This window comes from Medicago truncatula, chromosome 6 (assembly GCF_003473485.1).
Source record: "Medicago truncatula cultivar Jemalong A17 chromosome 6, MtrunA17r5.0-ANR, whole genome shotgun sequence".
NCBI classification, from domain to species: Eukaryota; Viridiplantae; Streptophyta; class Magnoliopsida; order Fabales; family Fabaceae; genus Medicago; species Medicago truncatula.
The window spans coordinates 39,487,564-39,509,732 of NC_053047.1; the positions used below are offsets into that span (position 1 = coordinate 39,487,564).

The 22,169-nt window shown below is 31.6% G+C and overlaps 1 protein-coding gene and 1 long non-coding RNA gene across 7 annotated transcripts in view; one reads left to right on the forward strand and one right to left on the reverse strand.

The window, feature by feature from the left end:
* The window catches only part of LOC25496886 (mediator of RNA polymerase II transcription subunit 25), a 28,102-nt gene extending 6,922 nt beyond the window's left edge, over positions 1 to 21,180 (reverse strand). For 3 of the 5 annotated variants that reach the window (XR_005646711.1, XM_039835227.1, XM_039835226.1), the window contains exons 1-9: positions 20,978 to 21,180; positions 20,006 to 20,054; positions 19,770 to 19,902; positions 16,869 to 16,896; positions 16,510 to 16,555; positions 14,838 to 14,977; positions 14,529 to 14,729; positions 13,893 to 13,958; positions 13,288 to 13,495 (exon numbers count right to left, since the gene is read on the reverse strand). Coding sequence is in view for 3 of the 5 variants with exons in the window: in XM_039835227.1 (XP_039691161.1) it covers positions 13,288 to 13,495; positions 13,893 to 13,958; positions 14,529 to 14,729; positions 14,838 to 14,977; positions 16,510 to 16,555; positions 16,869 to 16,896; positions 19,770 to 19,870 (790 nt within the window). In the remaining 2 variants the exon portion in view is untranslated. Of the gene's footprint in view, positions 1 to 10,375; positions 10,648 to 10,765; positions 10,853 to 10,994; positions 11,083 to 11,175; positions 11,251 to 11,435; positions 11,465 to 11,595; positions 11,650 to 12,041; positions 13,014 to 13,115; positions 13,184 to 13,287; positions 13,496 to 13,892; positions 13,959 to 14,528; positions 14,730 to 14,837; positions 14,978 to 16,509; positions 16,556 to 16,868; positions 16,897 to 19,769; positions 19,903 to 20,005; positions 20,055 to 20,977 lie in introns of those variants that run through there. The other 2 variants (XM_039835228.1, XR_005646712.1) reach the window with 2 other exon arrangements.
* On the forward strand, positions 2,612 to 5,461 carry LOC112422517 (uncharacterized). Of its 2 annotated transcripts, XR_003012848.2 has the most exons (5): positions 2,612 to 3,094; positions 3,725 to 3,822; positions 4,317 to 4,415; positions 4,528 to 4,577; positions 5,044 to 5,461. It is a non-coding gene; the product is annotated as an uncharacterized lncRNA (long non-coding RNA). The 2 variants fall into 2 exon arrangements; XR_003012847.2 differs by lacking the exon at positions 3,725 to 3,822 and having other exon boundaries at positions 2,616 to 3,094.
* Positions 21,181 to 22,169: the final 989 nt, after the last annotated feature.

The window sequence follows — 22,169 nt, forward strand, 5'->3', positions numbered from 1 at the left end:
ATGAACATGTTATAATGACATACATATTTTGAGATGAAGTCTTGACAATTTTGGTCAGACATAACTCTTTTTGAGAGATTCCCCAACATAATTAGTGGTTAAAATAAATTTTATAATAATTCTTTTTTTTAAAGGAAAATTTTATAATAATTTTTTAAAAAATAAAATTAAAAAGAACACATGATTTATATAAAATAAAATAACAGTAAATCAAATTTTATTGAGTCCAATGTACAAATATGGGTTGAGGAGGATATGATATTCTCGTTTTGACTAACTAAGTTGGTAGACATCAGTATCTATTATGTCATATTATACATTTGCAGTTAAACTATATTTTTATTTGTACAAGACAAGTGTTTTTATTTCCTTAAAATTGGAAAATGTTTTCTGTTATTTAAGACGGTGATACATGTTTTCCAACAATCAATATTGGATCCCTAACATGATGTGGAGTCCACTACTTTTTAAGTGTGTATTCGGTGCAATTAATTAAACAATAAAAACTATTTTTTGACATAGATCATCTTTGATTTCTCTTAATTACAACTAGTTTATCATACTATCACTATGTACTTTGAATTTCAACATTTTCTCCTTGAAGCCTAAAGCCCTAGGCTTGGGTTGTTTGGCTCATGGATGGATTGCTCTTTTTAAGAGGTGCAAACTCTTAACTTTGAAATATGAATAAAAGAACAACAACCTAGTTATGAGATTTGGTTTTCTTGTCAATAGAGATAAATGAATCCCTTGAATTTAGTGATGGTTAGAAATATATCCTTCAAGTCTATAGAAGAGATTGAAGTGCGATTAAAATGTGGAGAAAATTAAGTTGAAGATGACGTGAGCCAAATAAAAAAAAAAGATAGAAAAAAAAAGACAAGTGTTTTTATCTCCTTAAAATTAGAGAACATTTTTTCGTTATTTGAAACGGTGATGCATGTTTTACAACGATCAACATAGGATTCAATGAATGATATGGAGTCCACTACTTCTAATATGTGTATTCGGTGCAATTAGGTAAAAAATAAAAACCTTTTTTTTTTGTTTGCATATATCACTTTTGTTTTTTATTAATTACAAAGAGTTTGTCATAATATCACTATGTATTATGAATTTCAATAACATCAAATATTTTGTTAATTTGCAAGGCATTTCAAATAAGCAGAAATATTCATTTATTCTTGATAAAACAATAACAAAATTATGGTTAGAAGAAATCAGAATCAACAATCATATGTTTGATGAATTATTTTATCAAATTTTTTTTTTTTTTTGATAAAGAACATCATTTGTGTTTTAAAGTCAACTTTGTATCATCCTAGGTAGTTAAAGAACAAATACTCACAATTATTCAATATTAGTTTAAGTTAAAGAACAATTATTTCACACTCATTTTCTTATGGAGAAACTTCACACTCATGTTGAGGTAAATTGTTCTCATAATTATAAGAAGGACTTGTTTCTTCACACAATCTACAATTAACTCAAAGTGAAAAGTAAAAAACAAATAAAATCAAAATACATATGATGAAAAAGATAGTCAATCAATAATTTAACTAGTTATCTATAAAAAAAATTAACTTTTTTGACATGATTTTTTTTTACAAAGACACAAAAGTGTTAACATTATATGTTGTCTAGTAAAAGTTTAATTTCAAATTTTAGATTTATCGGTTGATGAAATTTATTTTAATCAATTTTCTCTTTATGGTTTTTTTTTTGGTATAGTTTTGACCACTTTCTTTTTTTGAGTGAAAATTTTGACCACATTCAACTCCAACCACCAAACATTAAAACATTTTCTCTTTTTGTGATATATCTATAAAAATATTTTCTTTTTTTGAAAGGAATTAAAATATTTTCTTAATAATTATATTGCATGATTATACCATTTAATTAACCATACCAATTATATGTACGTCATATGTGTCACATACGTCATATGTTTCGACCTTGACCTTTTGTGACCTTATCTTATTAGTCTTCATGCATGACTGAAAATATGAATTATCGTGTGAAAAGTATACCATAATTTTAGTCTAAAATAAATTATGTGGCAAAGTGAGATATTATATACAAGGGAAAAAAAATCAAAACCTGACAATTTTTTCAAGATAGTTTGAAAGAATATCATGCCAATATTGCTCCAAAGCTTTGTTGCCATCAACAACTATGTTCAACCACCTCTTGTTCTCCATTGATTTGTGATTAAGTAATTGAAACAATCGATCTACAGAGAAAAAATAGAAAAATAATAATAATTAAAAAGACAAATGTTCACTACAAGAATTCTCCAAATTACTAACCAACTCAAAATTGCATTACTGAGGGATTTAGATCCTCAGTGATTACTGACGGAGTACACCCTCAGTAATTAAAAAAAAAACCCTCAATAACATTATTGACGGAATAAATCCTCAATATTTCAAAGATTTCCGTTACTGACAGATAAATTCGCCAGTAATATTAATAACTAATCTCCTTTTGATTACTGACGGATATTTTCCGTCAATAATGATAATGGAGTACGGTTACACGTGACATTGTATTAGTGACGGATGTAAATCTGTCACTAATGTTTTGAAAGAATTAACAATCCGTCAGTACCCTTTAATATCCGCTAGTAATCCATGGCATTCAATGTCTGCCCGTAATTTAAGATTTCTACCTCTAAAATCCGCCAGTAATTCAATTTATATAATTAAAAAGAAACAAAATAAGAAAATTAAAACAAGAAGAAACACGCATTTGGCTTTCTACCAGAAAAATACACATCTGGGTTTCCCTTCATCGCATTTGGCTTCATCTCTTCATATTGTTTGCTTTCCAGTCGTTCAAACATCAAAATCTCAACCGTTTTCCCTTCATCTCAATCGGTCCTCTCTTGTTTGTTGTTCAACCGTGCTTTATCTCAATCGTTTTCCTTTCAAGGGTTTGCTTATGTGTTCATCTCATTAATAGGCAGCTGTCTATTACTCGACGAAGAAGATGAAGGGCTCGTTTTGAAGGAGTAAAAGGTGAAGAATGAAGGTTTAGAGCTTGGTGAACCCACACACTTCATCAAAACCTTGACGGATCAATACTAATTGAGGTGATTTTCTCAAATTAGGTTCTAATTATAGCAAAAGGGAACTTGAATTTGCAATTAGGATAAGGAAATTGACATGCAATAGAACAAAAATTGAAACCCTAACTGATTTTCCCTTTTTGTTGGTGTGTATGTGAATTTATTTAGTTAGGCTTGAAATTTGTATGTGGGATTAATGAAAATTCTCATGTTAAATTAGCTTAATTCATTAATTAACTTATTTGTGTAGCAGCAAGTAACTGGGTTATGATGTTGTCATGTGTTGTTGCTCTACTTCTTATTGACATGTGGAGGGTTCTTATAACTAATGTTAATTAGTTACATTTGTATTGATTTTGGCACTGATATATTTCTGAATCTATTCTATAATAAAGGTTTATGTGATATGATTTATGATGGTTCAAATGTAGTTGAGTTTTAAAATGGTTTCCTTTGATCGTAAAAATGAATTTTAGGAACATTGAGCAACTAGACATGAAATGTTCTTATACTAAATTTTTGTTCTTTTTGAATGAAAACTGATATTTAGAAAGAATGGAAACTGGTCTGATACTGATACTGATTACCAAAGTTAATTTTGCTTTTGTTTTTTCAAATACTATTTTAAAAATGGTCTTTTTGTTGATTTTCTAGGTATAAACCACTAATGCCAATGTTAGTTTATTTTTTGCAACTTTCATTTGTTGGAATTTTCTGCTCACGCCTTAGAATGATAAGAAGCAAGCCTACAGGTCTTCCTTCCGATCTTATTTCCTTTCAATGTCCTGATGAATTAAAATATGCTAGTGATTTTTTTTATGCTAAATGTATGATGGCTTTTTAAGGTCATGAAAGTAAAGTTTATTTGGGAGGTTTGATTACAGAATAGGTTGAGTATTAATTTTCTCTATGTGGCACAGTTGATCTATATATTGATATAAGAGTAGTAGTGCTGAATTTTTAAGTTTAACTAATACTCATGGAGAGAAAGTGTGATTTGTTCTCTCATGGCTAGAAGATAGAAAGTTAGAAAAAGAAACAAACTGTAAACATGGTTATTAGTATCTTACAATACACATATTTCTAGTTCTAGTTATGTCCTCTCTTTTACCACTTTTTGCCGAGGTTATTATAAAAATGAAGCAGAGGTTATCAAGTTTCAGTGGTCCATAGGTCATCCTTCTGAGCTTATTTGCTTTCAATATTTGCTAAAAATTTATTCTAATAACTGCGGTTATTGTTTCAGATTGGGGAAAACAAGTTAAAAAGAAAAGCTTTCTACATTGTTTCTAGTGAAAGCAAGTTATAAAAGAAAAGCTTAATACATTGCAATTTGGAACCAAATGTAGGTTTTGTTTTGTGAATTAGATTCCTATCTTTTAATCTTTGTTCTTTCTAATGGAACACAAACTATAGGACTATGTGAATTAGATTCCTATCTTTTACCTGTTATGCAGATTTGTTTAGAGATATGCTTTGAGTCAAGTACCACTCCTTGTTGTCACAGGTATTAAATTGTAAAACAAAATACCCTATCAGTTTTCATTTTTCTGATTTGGGCAATTCAAGTTATACTAAATTTTATTTGAAATTGGAATTTGTTAGTTTATGAACTGTCTGTGATGTATGAAACACACTTGCTGAGTTGCTTTGATTTTCAAATTGTTAGTTTTTGAAAATTATGATTTCTTTGTCCACTTATGTTAGCCACACCAATATTGAATGTCCAGATCCCCCTTTCCTGAAGCATTTCTTTCTATTATATAATAACTAGTGATTGGCAACGAGATACATATGATCATGAAATAACACCGCATTATGACGATTTGGGGATATGAACTTAAAACCGATTCATTTTTTTTAGTTTTATTACTAATTTGGTACTAATATTTCAATCTTTAAATACGAATTCAATATTTAGTTTGACTTCTTTTATTTTCCATATAATCATTTTCTTGTTCCTGTTATCACAGCAGACGTCGACGATCAGATATACATTGCCGCAACCAACAAACGCCCTTGCCTCCAGCTCCCATATGTGTGTCTTGATCATGATGAGTATCATAGATATCATATCCTTGTAGGTGATCTCCAGACATCTTCATCGGCAAGACCTATTTTCAATCGTGTTGATTTCAACATACCAGAGGAGGAATGTTTTATGAGAAACTTTAATACTTTTATGGATCATGTTTCGTAAGAAAATCCCCAAAATATAGGGAGAGGAAGAAACATGATTGGGATATCATCATAAGGGAGATGAGGATCAAATTTTCCTAAATATTTTGATAATTAGTTTATTCTTGTTAGTTTTTTATTGTATGAATATTATTGAAATATTTATGATTTTGTACAAAAACTATTTATGATAATTAGTTATAGTTTAATTAATTTGTGTCTTATTATGTTTAATTTTTTTTCCTTTAGTTTATTTGAGTTTAATTAAATTTATATCTTTAATTAAAATAAAAAAGTGATGTAACAAAAAAAAAAGGGTGGAAAGTGCATTACTGGCGGAATATTCTGTTACTAATGCAGATCTGCAAAAACATCAGTACTGCTGCAATGAATCTGATGGTGCGTTACTGAGGGATTATTCCGTCAGTAATTACTGACGGATTGGTTCGGTCAGTAATTACTGAAGGAGTAATCCCTCAGTAATGCTTTGTCAGTATTACCTCTCCGTTACTGAGGGAAAATTCCGTCAGTAACATTACTGACGCCAGTATTACTGAGGGACACCAATCCGCCAGTAATGCGTAGTACTGAGGGATTTTTTGCATTATTGAGGGTTTAATTCTGCCAGTAAAATGCAAAATTCTTGTAGTGGTTAGATAGAAAAATATTAAATAGGAGTGAAATGAAGAACAAGAAGAAAATATTTTTTATGGAACTCACCTCCTCTTAGATATTGACAATGTAACTCAAAGCCTTTTAGACCTGCAGGAATAAATACATGACACAAAATCTATAAGGAATGGATTTCACACACATACATATTTACAAAGGGAAAACAAATATAAAAATTAATGTATTTACCAACTTTGGAATTTTCATTAAGAGTAATAAGAAGGAAACTTTTACTTTTTTTTACTCAATTTTTTAAAAAAAAAAAATCCAAATTTTATTTTGTTGACCAACTTTAATTATATTTTATAGATTCTAAATAAATCATTTGTAAACTTAAAAAGGTAAATAAATTAAGTGAAAATATAGGTACCCAAGGTATTAAAAATTTCTAGTGCAAAAATGTCTCATAATAGTCAAGAAAAGACCCTAGTACTTGGACAGTGGATGCTCAAGACATACGACTGGAGATAAACAAAGTTTTCTCACCTTCATCAAAAAGGAAGGAGGATTAGTGACTTTTGGTAATAATGAAAAATCTCAGATTAAAGGTATATGTGTCAGATTTCAAACTGCACCAAAAGAATCTCACTACATTGCAGTTAAAAGAATTTTGAGATACCGTGTAGGCACAACAAGTGTCGGTTTATGGTATAAAAAGGGATCACACTTCAATCTTATGGCCTACTGCACCTGCATTGCGAGTGGCTCTTTGCTCTTTGTTAATTCAAGAAGATGCTTTTTGGAGACAGAGAGCAAAAACCCACTGGCTTCGGGACGGTGATCTCAATACCAAGTTCTTCCATGTTGCGGCGTCATCAAGAAGAAAAGTGAACATAATTACATCTTTGATAGATAGCAACAATATTCTAGTCAAAGATGAAGAAAAACTTGTTGTGGCGAAAGATAATTTTTCTAATTTATTATAGCCGCAAATAAGTGACACAACACCTGTTATAGAAGTTGTTAATGAGTCTATTACGTTGGAAGATAACAACTTACTAATAGCACCTTTTGACATAGAGGAATTTAAAGCTGCAGTTTTTTCAATGAAACCTGATAAGTGTCCAGGACTGGATGGCTATAACCCATGATTTTTTCAGAAGTTTTGGCCGACATGTGGTGAAGAGTTATTCAACCAATGTTGTTCGTGGCTGATGTCTAGTACTTTACCTTCATCTTTAAACTCAACAAATATTGCACTCATTCCGAAGGGAGACTCTCAAACATCAATGAAAGATTGGAGGCCAATATACTTGTGCAACGTAATTTACAAAATTTTAGCTAAGGTACTTGCAAATAGACTGAAAGTGGTGTTGAATAAATGTATATCAGATACACAGTCTGCGTTTGTACCGGGACGTTCTATCTTGGATAATGCAATGACACCAATAGAAATTATCCATCATATGAAGTCTAAGGTTAAAGGAAAATTGAGAGAAGTGGCTCTTAAACTTTATATCAGTAAAGCTTACGAAAGAATTGAGTGGAACTACCTTCGAGAAATCATGGAAAAATGGGATTTTCTCCACAATGGATTATGTTATGTGTCGAAACTGTCGACTATTCTGTTCTTGTCAATGGTAATGTTACGGGACCCATCATTTTAGGTAGAGGTTTGAGGCAAGGTGACCCTCTGTCACCATATTTGTTCATTATTTGTGCAGAAGGGTTATCCGCATTGATTCGGAAAGCAGAAGCTAGAGGTGAAATCAATGGAGCAAAAATCTGCAACAATGCTCCAATCATTTTGCATCTTCTCTTCGCATATGATTGCTTTTTATTTTTCCGTGCTACTTCAAATCAAGCACTGAAAATGAGAAGTATTTTATCCATTTATGAGAAAGCGTCAGGTCAAGCGGTCAATCTCCAAAAGTCGGAATTTTTTTGTAGCAGGAATGTTTCAAGGGCTGATCATAATAATATAGCGAATATTCTTGGTGTTCATGCTGTTTTGGGTACAGGTAAATATTTAGGCCTCCCCTCCATGATAGGCCGAAGTAAGAAAGCAACCTTTAATTTCATCAAGGATAGAATTTGGAAAAAGATTAATTATTGGAGCAGTAAAGTCTTTCAAAAGCAGGAAGAGAAGTGTTAATTAAGTTTGTCCTTCAGTCTATACCAACCTATTTCATGAGTTTATTCACTCTTCCCTCGTCTCTGTGTGATGAAATTGAAAAAATGATTAACTCCTTTTGGTGGGGTCATTCGGGCTCAAGTAGGAGCGGTATACATTGGATGTCTTGGGATAAATTATCAATGCATAAAAACGATGGAGGTATGAGCTTCAAAAGTCTTGGTACTTTTAACCTGGCTATGTTAGGCAAACAAGGGTGGAGAATTATGACGAATCCAGACACCCTTATTGCTAGAATTTACAAAGCAAAATATTTTCTTCAGTGTAATTTTCTTGAATCAAGTCTAAGCCATAAACCGAGTTTTGTTTGGAAGAGTTTATGCAATGCTAATTTATTCTTAAGGCAGGAAGTAAGTGGAAAATAGGCGATGGCACGACTATTCCGGTGTGGAATAATTATTGGATGAAGGATAATGTCACACTCTACCCACTTGATGATGTTGCTTCCATGCATGCTAATTTGCGTGTGTCAGATTGCTTATTGCCGGATAATAACTCTTGGAATCTTCCATTTTTACATTCAATCCTTAATCACCAGATTGTGGAGCATATTGTTAATACTCCTTTGTACCCTTCTGTGCGTGAGGACAGGCTGATATGGAGGAAGGAAAATGATGGGGAATATTCAGTTCGAAGTGCATATCGTTTATGTATGAATGGATTGTCGGGTACCTCCCATTTTAAAGTACAAGGTGAATGGGGTTTTATTTGGAAGCTTAAAGTACCCCCCAAAATAAAAAATCTGGTTTGGCAGATATGTAGAAAGAGTCTACCAACTCGCGTAAGGCTTTGAGATAAAGGGGTGAAATGTGCTGATGTCTGCTCTATCTGTAATGCAAATGAGGAAAATAGTTTGCATCTGCTGTTTAGATGTCAGAGTAGTATGAATGTTTGGAATAGGTGGAGTGTTTTCCCCACTGTTAGCAATATTTTCACACCAAATCAAGATGCAAGTACTATTATTTTCATGTGTTTGCAGTTGTTGACAAGTGATGAGGCAGCCTTGTTCTGTTATGTTATTTGGAGCATATGGAAGCAAAGAAATAACAAAATTTGGAATGGGGTGACTGATCCGCAAGCGTTTGTTTTTGACCGTACAAAGAGCATGTTAGAAGATTGGAAGATAGCAAGGGCCATTCGGGAAAATTCACCTAATCACAATCAGCCAGATCGTAATGCTAAATGGGTGAAGCCGCGTGCAAGTCACTTTAAGTGTAATATTGATGGGTCTTTTTCTAAAAATTCTAATATGGTTGGAATAGGGATGTGTATAAGAGACGAACATGGTACTTTTGTTTTGGCCAAAACAGAATGCTTCAGCCCCATGTGTGAAGTTCATGTTGGAGAAGCTTTAGGATTTTTATCTGCATTAGAATGGGTCCATTTGCTTAACTTAGGTCATGTTGATTTCTAGTTGGATGCTAAGAGAGTTGTGAATAGCTTCAATTCCCAGAATAGTGATGCTACTGAGTTTGGGAATATCATTAATAATTAAAAAACTCTCTTTGGTAATTTCTATGAAAACTCTCAGGTGTTGAGTTTATGCGGAGACAAGCAAACGAGGTCGCTCATAATTTAGCTAAGGCGACCTTGTTGTCAGCTAGTCCCCAATTCCTGGGAACATATATAGGTTGATTATAATTTGAAGGAGAATGAATGGCCTAAAGGGTTGTACGATATAAGAAAATCATGGATTCCTGTTTTTAGCAGAAGCACTTTTTTTGCCGGCATGAACACTACACAAAGGGGTGAGAGTATTAATGCCTTTTTTTTATTCTTTTGTTAATTCTTCAACAACACTACAAGATTTTGTAGTTAATTTGACAAGGCAATGGATAGTCGCTATGAAAAACAAAGAAGAGAGGATTGTGAATCTAAGGCATCGATTGCGACTCGTAATTGTTAAGTCAAAAATTGAGGAGCATGCAGCATCAATATATACAAGAAACATTTTTGGGAAGTTTTATGATGAGTTTATAAAGATTATTCAATTTAGGAAGGAAAAACTTGAAAAAGAAGGGTCTCCGTATAGATATAAGGTATCTAATGATTATGACTCGAAAGACACATTCATAGTTTGTGTGGATCTGGAGACAAAGGTTGCTAATTGTGACTGCCAGCTCAGAACATCGCTCTATCAAAATACGAAAGTAGATCGATGACGATGGCACCACAATTATCAATGACGATGGCGGCGCGATGACGGTGGTTGAGAGACGAAGATGGTGATGCAAAACGCTCTATCAAAATGATGTAAATGACTGTAGCATGAATGCAAGGCCTTTATAATGCGATAAATGCAATGGCCTTCTTCATGTGGATTAAAATATGATTTATGATATAACATTATGGCGTAAATTGATACATGTAGCCGATTCCACTTAGTGGGATAAAGTTTGGTTACAATGGTAATCTACTCAAAAAGCTTTACTTTTCATGAATGCTGCCCAGAGATATTTACAATGATAATCATTCTATACACAGAAAACTTCCATCTCCTTGAAGGTATTCATGTGATTACACCAGCTTCATCACATGAAAAAAGAAGACTGATATTCTCTGATTATTATGCTTGTTCTATAAATAATGTTCCCTGTCATATATTGATTTAGTTAGATTATAAATATTGAAATAAGTAATGAAAATTCTCATACATGTAGCTGAATATTAAAAAAACTATAAGGTTAGAAACTTTGGAATATTATACTCACCCCAGGGAATACTGTTCCAACAAAGAGTGGTTCTCTTTCAGTTGGAGACAGTATTATTGATTGGAACTGTAGATCTACTTTTGCACACTGCATGAAAACATCGAACATCAGAATAATTCACACATATTCAAATAAAAATGGCAAGAAAAATGCATGTGACTATATCATATAAATCAGTATGTGCATGTATATGTATATGTATATGTATATATGTGTGTGTGTGACTCACCAAATAACTGGTTTTTAAGTGCTTGTATAGATCTACATTGTTGTACTTAGCCACATGAAAGAAAAGATAATGTATTGGCTGGGTAAATCTGCAATTGAACATTATTAGAATATGTAAGAAAATATAATAGAGTAATATTAATTTAAATATGCATCATTGTGCATAAGTAATTAAAAATTACCTCCTGGTATGGTTTAGAGTCCTTTGATGGAAATAGTGGCTAATCTCTAACCTACCAGGCCAGCCAAGTGTAAGCCTGAAAAATGCAGCAAAAATAAACAATTCTCAGTTCAGAAAATAATATTTATTCACTTGAGCGCATTATCCAAGGATCATTGTGGGAATCTAGATTACGAAGGTCCCTTTCCCTCGATAACCAGAGAGTTATACAAAAAGGGAGATAAATAAAAAACAATTAGGCATGTTGATTTGAGCCCTTACGTTAGTGGCGTATTTGATTTCCTGAAAGCCTGTTACAAGGAAAGAAACAAGGAAAATGTTAAGCTATACAATTTGATATCAAATATTTCTATAAAAATTGTTACAATGTTAAAATCTTAAACAAACTAGATGTTCTAGGTCAAGAAAGATGTTATCATACCTTTGCTCTCAGGATGGTCATGCGGCTAGACGTAATTTTTCCTGCTAGAGTTCCCTGGATGCAACAGAGAAAAGATTTCTTCACAATCAAGCTAACGATAACTTTAATATAGGAACATATTTAGTTAAGTACTGATAAAAATGAAGAAATCTGAAAAACATAAACAACCTTGCAAAATCAAGCTAGTATGATGTATATAGTCGCAGACAAAATCGCTCTAAAAGAAAATAGTATGCCAATAATTTAGAAGTAACGTGACATGAAATTAGTGTTAACTTTTAACCTATCACACATTTTATACTATTTGGACCATCAAATCAAGATTGACAAAATGTGAGTCGATTCATCATAATTCATATATCAGTGACTTCGTAAAAGTAGAGAAACTAAATCTTTGAAAAGAGATATAGATGTTTTTTTTAAATAATGAACATAATCTATTTTACCTCCCACGTCTGAACGTAGTCTTGTATTTCTTCGAGGGTAGGGAAATACATGCTCGCACTCGGATACGAGGGAGACAAACTTGGCATCGGACGAAGCCAAGTGTTTGCTCCAAATGCAGGAAGATTATACGCTGCCGTGTTATTATTCCTCAGAAACTGGTTGTAGGCCTGAAAATGTTGTCCCATAGGCTGCCCCGAGAAGTTGCCTATTTGTCCTCTAGCAAAACCAGGAGACATGGAAAACTGGTTTTGTGATGAGCCTGGTTGAAGTTGCTGCATCTGAGAGTTTCCCATTGCATTAGAAAATGTAAAATTCCCATTGAAAGCATTAGTTGGGAAACTCTGAGAATCGAATGTTGATTTGCTCGTCATATTCCCATTGAAAGCATTAGTTGGGAAACTCTGAGAATCCAATTTTGATGTGCTCGTCATGGCATGAGGATTATACCATGATTGCAAATTGCTTTCATGAAGTAGTCCTGTCGAAGACCCTTCTCCGGCATTTGAAGCAGGAGCAACATATTTGTTTACTTCCTGAAATGAACTTGTGGTACATTCAACATTGGCAGTTTGAGCTGTTGATGTATTCCTTGATGCACCATTCAGAATTTCTTGCAGCTCATTTGCAAAATCTACTCCAGCTTCTTCCGTCGGAATCTGTTGTTGGTTGAATACAGCTTCTTCCGTCGGAATCTGTTGTTGGTTCGATACTTGTTGATCTTGTTGTTCAAGGAATTGGTCAAAACCATCAAAAAAAGTGTTTTCATCAAATTTGAAAAAATCTTTCAGATCAGCGTCATCCTCTAGTGGTGCAAATGTTTTTGATCTTTTATTCGGTGTAAAAAGATCATCGTCTCTGTCAAGCTCGGACATGATATCTTCGTATAGATTCATTTGAACAACGTTCTCCTGATCTGTAGCTTTTGATAAAACCAACTCCTGAGAATTATGTTGTGAGGTGCTTACAGGCTCCTGAACAACAATATATTATCATAAGAAAAATAGATATCGAAAAATAGAGCGATTTGAATCATTCCAACAGATAAAATTATAAATATAAAAGAGCTATGTTACCGGTGTTATAGTATTGCCAGTTTCGCGTATTGTGTCTTCTATTGGCTTGGAGGATGAGACTTGTTCTTCTGAAAATGTTAAACAAATAAAATGAAAATAAGAAAATGCTTTTAAAAATTGTGACAGTGCACGCGCGCACACACATACACATATATATGGAGAGAAATATAACCTTGAAGATTGGTAGAGAAAGCTCTGAAAAGTGTTGTATCAGGTGTTGCACTAAATGATCCTACACTTGTTGTTGAAGGATATTCCATTATTCCTTTTTCTTTGAGTGCAATGTGTGCCTCTTTGAAGTTTTTCGACAGTAAAACAGTTAATTGGCCAGTGCTGTAACTTGAGATTGGAGCACTTGACAATGTTAACACATTGTTTCCCTACAAGACAAGGAAAACAAAATCATCAATATACTCCCCAAAACATAAATAAATACATAGACTAATGTCATCAACTTGTAAAGGGCTACATACGAGGGGCCCAGGGACTCGAGCAAGGGTTTTAAGCCTAAAAAATTCTTTTAATTTCTAAAGGCCTCATTATAAAATTTTCTTTAGGCCTCTTAACATGTTGGGTCGGTCCTGGAGGGGTTGACCGAGAAGGCCGAGTAAATTGTCGTAGAGTACCAGTCGTCAGGACAGTGGCTCTCAGAGGCGGTGCTAAGACTATACTAAATGAAATCTTAATCTTAAGTTTAAAGTATACCAAGTACCTCATGAGAGACCAAAAATTAAGATATCAATTCGATGATGTTATATATGAGAGAGTAACACTTACCATATTAAATATGGCTCCAAAAATTGGAACTGGATTAGGAGTTATCACTGACATGGAAACTGCTAGCTGTGTGTAGCAAAATTAGCATAGTCAGTATCAATAATATGAAAGTAAATAAATCACCATTTAATTTTCTTAAATTATAAGATTAAACAATTTAATCTCTGAAATTAAATAAATTTCGAGATGATCCATAAGTTCAAAAAATTCTCTTAGCCTTATGGATTGATCAATTTTGCCCTTAAAATTATTTCAATTTCAGAGGACAGATATAATCAAGAAATTTAAATTTCAGTAGTCATTTTAGAATTGTTTATTTCAGGTACTAAATTGTCTAATTTGTTCAATTTCAACGAATAAATTTCTTCGGTTGCAGAGCCGTTAAATCTAAATGCAAACGAGTACAATTGAATCTTGCACCTCGATCCAACCGCTCTGCAACCAAAAAACATGCAGCCACAACAGAAGATCCATATCCAAAATTTATGTAAAAATCTTCTCTAGCGGCTGCAGAGCCGTTGAATCTAAGTGTAAATGGACACTATTTGGTCTCGCACTTAGGTCTAACAGTTTTGCATCTGCTACATCATGCAGCCGCAATACACAATTAAAATCTGTTGCGTTTTAGTATATTACCGGGACACATGTTTTGGCGACCTCGAGAAAATCGGCCTGACAAGCCTTTAATCTTTGACCAATAACTTGAGCTCTTTGAATCATTGGCAAACACACTAGCATACTTTTAGGAGCAGGATCACCTGGAGCAACTAGAATACAATGTCTTTCTGAATTATAGTATTCTCTTTCTGTCATTGTATCACATGGCTTTGGATACATCTGATTAATCAAAACCAATGTTAAAAATGTTAATCAATAACATATATAATATAGTTAAATTAATAATCCAATGATGAAAATTAAAAAAATATATATGTGTTGACATACCACTAGAGCTTCTGCTAGGCCTTCTGCCATGGTAGATTGATTTGCATCATTTCCATTGAAAGATAAATGTGATAAATTTCCCATAAATTTATTCACATCTTTAGTCCAGTTTATAAATTGCATGTCATAGCCTGCTTCCACTGAATACAAAATAAATTATTTAAAATTCATGAGAAAAATTATAAATAAAAAAACAAAAAAAGTTAAGATACACTTATTATGATGATCTTAGTAAGCTGACCAGTTCAGAACCAGTAAGTTAAAACAGAGACACTGTGTTTCAGAAACACACTTTGATTTTCTAATTTTTCAATGATACATAAATTACATTATTGAATTCTATTTATAGAAGCAAAATTAAGAAGTTTCTCAATCAAGAATCCAAGTGTTATTCATATCGAAAGCCAAATGTTATTCATGCACCGGACCATGCGTAGTCCGTGCAAGAAGCCACTTGTATTTCATGCAAGAAGCCGGTTGTTATTTATGTTATTTATGCGCCACGCCATGCGCATTTCATGCAAGAAGCCACTTGTACTTCATGCAAGAAGCCAGTTGTTATTCATGCATCAATCCATGAGCATTTTATGCAGGAAGCCAAGTGTAATTCATGCACCAAGAAAATGTTTTTCATGCAAGAAGACGTGTATATTCCATGCAAGAAGCTAAGTGTCATTCGTGCACCAATTCAAGTGTTTTTCATGCAAGAAGCCATGTGCATTCCATGGAAAAAGCCAAGTGTAATTCATGCACCAAGCTAGATTTTTTCATGCAAGAATTAAACCATGTGTATTCCATGCAAAAAGTCAAGTGTAATTCATGACAAATCCAAGTGTTTTTCATGCAAGAAGTTATGTGCATTCCATGCAAGAAGCCATGTGCATTCCATGCAAGAAGCCAAGTGTAATTCATGCACCAAGCTAGGTGTATTACATGCAAAAAAAACCATGTGCATTTCATACAAGAAGCTAAATGTTATTCATGCACCAATCCAAGTGTTTCTCGTGCAAGAAGCCATGTGTTTATTGATGGATCCCTGAATGTTTGGGCTTGGATCACAATAGATGAACCTTAATTTTTGGGCCTTAATCATTAACTAATCATAACCAACTTACAATTAATCTTAGATGGTTTCTTATTGATCCCTACTCAAACACCCTACTTCATTTCGTATTTTACCTTCCGAAAGCGTAAAACACATTAAAAAATCCCCATTTTTGGAATTTAGAAACCGAAAAGAGGGCGCACGAAAAGTTTGGAGGGTGGAGAAAGAAATTCTCTTAATCTTAACTAACTTGTAACTACCTTTGTAAGGGTCGAGTAAGGCCCAAACTAATTTCTAAAATAGTGTCAAAGACTATTCAATATTTGTTGAGGCACCCATTATCAGACCACTTAGGTCATGATACAAATTTTTAGTCCTGGAAGCGATGAGTCATGGTATCTTAAGAGTATTGCATTGAGTGAGAGATGTCTAAAAATGTGGTTATAAATTATGGATAATCATCATTTTACAAATTAATTTTATAAGGGTTGAATTATGTCCAACCCAAATTCTAAAATACACTTATTTATTAGGATTTGTACCTTCAAAGTTGCATGTAAACATAACATGCATTCAATATAAATGACATATATCTTATACCAAAAAGAAAAAAGATAGAAGTAATACCTAGTTCAGAGTTTGCATTATAAAGTACTAATCCAAGATAACTTTCCTGTAGAGAAAATGTGATACATTGTAAGATAAGATATATAAACCATAGGACTTGAAAATTGGTATATATTTGCATATATAACTTAAGAATAAAACATATTGAGCTGGTAAAACTAACATATGATTGTGTATCTTAATTTGATTTTTAGTGAAGTATTGGATTAGTGATATGAATGTATAGGATGAACATTAAACCTTAAAATGTAAGTTGTAATTCAATCAATTTGATTAATCAAGCATATTTACAATAGAAAGAACTTAATAAATTATAATATCTTATAAAGAAATAATATTGATTCAACTTCTAAAACTACCTGCTCTTGGCTTTCACCAACAAAGCACCTGCATAACCATCAAGGGAAAAAGTGATACATATTTATATTATTACAAATTATGGCATATTTAAATCATAGATTATAAGCAAATAAACCATTTACATTGAACCATATATAAACTTGACTGAAGAGTGATAAATAAACTAAAATTGGTTCATTGCATGGAATGATAGACTATTAGGGATATTATAACTATGATCCTCACATTTTCCCATACCATTTTCAATTACTTTCAGTTATTTCTTTTGGGTTTAAAAAGAGTAACTATGGGTACTGTTAGAGAATAAAATATAACCTTTAGAAAATTCAAATCAATTTGAAATTTCAATTCATATGAACATGTTATAATGACATATTTTGAGATGAGGGAATTATTATTGATACTTTTTTTAGAGGAAGTATTATTGATAATTCTTCACAATTTTGGGCATACAGAAATACTCTTTTTAAGAGATGCCCCAACATATTTAGTGGTTTAAAATAATTTTTATAATAATGCTTTTTAAAATAAAATTAAAAAGAACACATGACTTATAAAAAATAAAATAAATGTAAATCAAATTTTATTGAATCTAATGTTCAAACGTGGGTTGAGGATATGATATTCTCGTTTTGACTAATTAACTGAGTTGGAAAACATATGTACCTAATATGTTATATTATACATTTACAATTAAATTATTTTTTAGGTTTTTTTCCCCAAAATTTGAGGCCTAAAGCAATGGGATTCGACTGCTTAGTCCATGAACCGATATTGTTCTTTTTTAAAAGATGCAAACTCTTTTGTTGGGAAGATGAATAAATGAAGAACACCCTAATTATGAGATTTTGTGTCAATTGAGGGAAATGAATCCCTTAATTTTAGTGATGGTTAGAAGTTGTGCCTTTTAAGTGTGTAAAGAAGAGAAAAGTGTGATTAAAAAACGGAGATGATAAAGTTGAAGGAGAAATGTGAGTAAAAATGGAGATAGAAAAAAACAGGTTGGTACAAGACATGTGTTTTTATTTTCTTAAAATTGAAAAATCTTTTCCGTTATTTGAGATGGTGATACATGTTTTTTAACAATCAATACCGGGTTCTAAACATGATGTGAAGTCCACTACTTTTTAAGTGTATATTCGGTTCAATTAATTAAACAATAAAAATTATTTTTTGACATAGATCATCTTTGTTTTCTCTTCATTACAACAAGTTTATCATACTATCACTATGTACTTTGAATTTCAACATTTTCTCCTTGAAGCCTAAAGCCCTAGGCTTAGGTTGCTTGGCTCATGGATGGATTGCTCTTTTTAAGAGGTACAAACTCTTAACTTTGAAAAATGAATAAATGAACAACAATCTAGTTATGAGATTTGGTTTTCTTGTCAATAGAGATAAATGAATTCCTTGAATTTAGTGATGGTTATAAATGTATCCTTCAAGTCTATAGAAGAGACATAAGTGCGATTAAAATGTGAAGAAAATTAAGTTGAAGATGACGTGAGCCAAAAAAAAAAGATAGAAAAAAAAAAAAGGCATGTGTTTTTATCTCCTTAAAATTAGAGAACATTTTTTCGTTATTTGAGACGGTGATGCATGTTTTTCAACGATCAACATAGGATTCAATGAATGATGTGGAGTCCACTACTTTTAATATGTGTATTCGGTGCAATTAATTAAAAAATAAAAACCATTTTTTTTTTGCATATATCACTTTTGTTTTTTCTTAATTACAAAGATTTTTTCATAATATCACTATGTATTATGAATTTCAATAACATCAAATATTTTGTTAATTTGCAAGGCATTGCAAATAAGCAGAAATATTCATTTATTCTTGAAAAAAACAATAACAAAATTAAGGTTAGAAGAAATCCGAATCAACAATCATATATTTGATGAATTATTTTATCAAAAAAAATTGATATAGAACATCATTGATGTTTTAAAGTCAACTTTGTGTCATCCTAGGTAGTTAAAGAACAGATATTCACAATTATTTATTGGTTATTAGTTTAAGTTAAAGAACAATTTTTCACACTCATTTTTTTATGTAGAAATTTCACACTCATGTTAAGGTAAATTTTACTCATAATTATAAGAAGGAATTGTTTCTTCACACAATCTACAATTAACTCAAAGTGAAAAGTAAAAAACAAATAAAATCAAAATACATGATGAAAAAGATAGTCAAACAATAATTTAACTATTTATCGATAAAAAAAATTAACTTTTTTGACATGATTTTTTTTACCAAGACACAAAAGTGTTAGCACTATGTTCTAGTAGAAGTTTAATTTCAATTTTCTTTTTACTTTTGACCAAGACATGAAGTGTTAGTCTAGTAAAAGTTTAATTTCAAATTATAGATTTATCGGTTGATGAAATTTATATTAATCAATTTTCTTTTTATGTTTTTTTTTTTGGTATAGTTTTGACCACTTTCTTTTTTTTCACTGAAAATTTTGACCACATTCAACTCTATATACACCAACCACCAAACATTAAAACATTTTCTCTTTTTGTGATATATCTATAAAAATATTTTCTTTTTTTGAAAGGAATTAAAATATTTTCTTAATAATTATATTGCATATTCGATTATACCATTTAATTACCATATCAATTACATATATGTCACATACGTCATGTTTCAACCTTGACATTTTGTGACCTTATCTTATTAGTTTTCATGCATGACTGAAAATATGAAACATCGTGTGAAAAGTATACCATAATTCTCCATTTGTTTTTACTTTAAAATGATTTTTTTAGCCTAATTCTCCATATTAGTATTATTTCTTGGTTGCAAAAAAAATATTATGTGGCAAAGGAGAGATTTTTCTTTTAACAAATTAAAATGGAATATATTATACAGGGGGAGAAAGAAATCAAACCTGACAATTTTTTCAAGATAGTTTGAAAGAATGTCGGTCCAATATTGCTCCAAAGCTTTGTTGCCATCAACTACTATGTTTAACCACCTCTTGTTCTCCATTGATTTGTGATTAAGTAATTGAAACAATCGATCTACAGACAAAAATAATAATTAAAAAGACAAATGTTAGGTAGAAAAATATAAAATAGTTGTGAAATCAAGAAGAAGAAGAAAATGTTAATTTATGGAACTCACCTCCTCTTAGATTTTCACAATGCAACTTAAACTTTTTAGACCTGCAGGACTGAATACATGACACAAAATGTATAAGAAATGGAATTCACACACATATATATTTACATAGAGAAAACAAATATAAAAATGTATTTTCCATTTTTTTTTTTGGTAGATAGACGAAATGGCAAAGCCATTATAAACTCACACACACAAGTGGAAGTACCGGGGTTCGAACCCCGATCATGACATCCAGCCTAACAATTTCGGCATTTTGCCAGTTGAGCTAGGACTTCTGAATCTTTCCAAATTTTATTTTGTTGACCAACTTTAATTATATTATATAGATTCAAAATAAATCATTTGTAAAGTTAAAAGGGTAAATAAATTAAGTGAAAATTCAACACACATCTTTAGACACAACCAACAAAAATTTAGAACCAGTAAAATAGACATAAAATTCCAACTTGTAAAATAAGAAGAAGAAAAATTAGACAAAATTTTAAAAAAATAAATAAATAAATATGAAAGGTCTTCTTTTTTCAGATTTTTCACATTATCATCTTTTTCCTTGCAGTTTTGCCTCTATTAGAGTATTGTGATCACATGCAAGTTTTCTCATTAAAATTTAAGTTTTTTTTTTTAACATATCATTAAAAATCATGTTAACAAAGATTAACAAGAGTCCCATGAAGCCTTTTATCAGTTGTCTTTCAACAAATATTATATTTGAAAATTGGAAGGTTATATTCGGTTGAAGAGAGAAAAAAACATGAAATTGGTGTATTTTGTAAAATTATTTTAATTTTCACGTCTTTCTCTGTTCAATTGAAACCTCCAGCGATGGAAGAGATCTAAACTCCCACTCCCATACAGTGAGGAATTTCGGAATGGTTTTTTTAACATGACTTTAGTGCGGATCATAGCTTTCTCTGATGATAAAGACATAAGAATATACCACGATATCTCTCTACTTCTAACAGGAACAAGTACCTTTAGGGTATATGAAAACTCCAACAGTGTAATAGTTTAACGGGAGAAAACCAAAGATGAGTTTTATTTTCGAATCAAAAGGGCAAAAGGAGAGGAAGAAAAAGATAAGGGTTTTTTTAGTGAGGTGCAGGAAAAGACCTAGGTGATGGATGTTGTGGAGTTGTAACTGATGAAATAGTTTTAGTTTTCTGAGAAAGAGTAGATCTGAGTGAGGGTATTGAGTGTGTAGAAGGAATATATAAAGAAAAGAAAATATAATAATTATTATTATTTTACAAATTGGCTCTTTAATGTTTATTTTATTAGTTTTAATCATTAAATTGGTTGGGTTAAGAATAACATGTTTGATTAATGATCATCCACGAATCTCTCAAACAAAGCCTTATAATAAGATACTTTACTTTTGAAGATGAAATCTTGGCCTTTGGATCAAAAGTGTCAGACAATTTTTAATTTTTATCTCTTCTTTAGGTGTACTGCACACTCATTTTGGAACGAGAAATGATTATTAAACATCAAATTTTTATGTTAAACAGAAAAGTATTTGATTTGGTATGTTTTTGAAATATTTGAGAATTGTACATAAAAGATTAAAAGAAAATATGAGATCGAATATAAACTCATACAATGTTACATATGGTGTCTATATTTCAATATTCAAATAACAAAAATGGTTTTCATAAAGAAGAAAAATATCCAACGCCAAAAATTATATTAGTTTATTTGTGCTTTGATTGTAGTTGCATTTAGGCTAGGGTTTTTGCAATACATAACTTCCATGAATGTTGTTTGTCTCTTCATTGTTTTTGCATTATTGTCATCATGTACTCACTCCGTTCTAAATTATATTTCATTTTTGTAACTTCATATATATTTAGAAATACAATTAATTTTGAATAAAAAAGAGTAATTATAAGTTATTTTCAGAAATATCATTCATTAATGGTATGGAAAACATAAATTAAAAGAATTGGAAAAAGACAAAGTAATAAATAGTAAAGACGGCTAGGAGGGAGATTAGGGGTTAAAGTTTGAGAAGAGGGTCATAACTCAAGGGATTGATTAGAACTATTTTGTTAATTATCGTGGAACTAGAGAATCATTCATAAGAATAGGTGCAGCATACAAATTAGGGGAACATTGATGATTCGAAAGACCTGATCTCATCTCTCTTTTATTCTTAAAACCAATC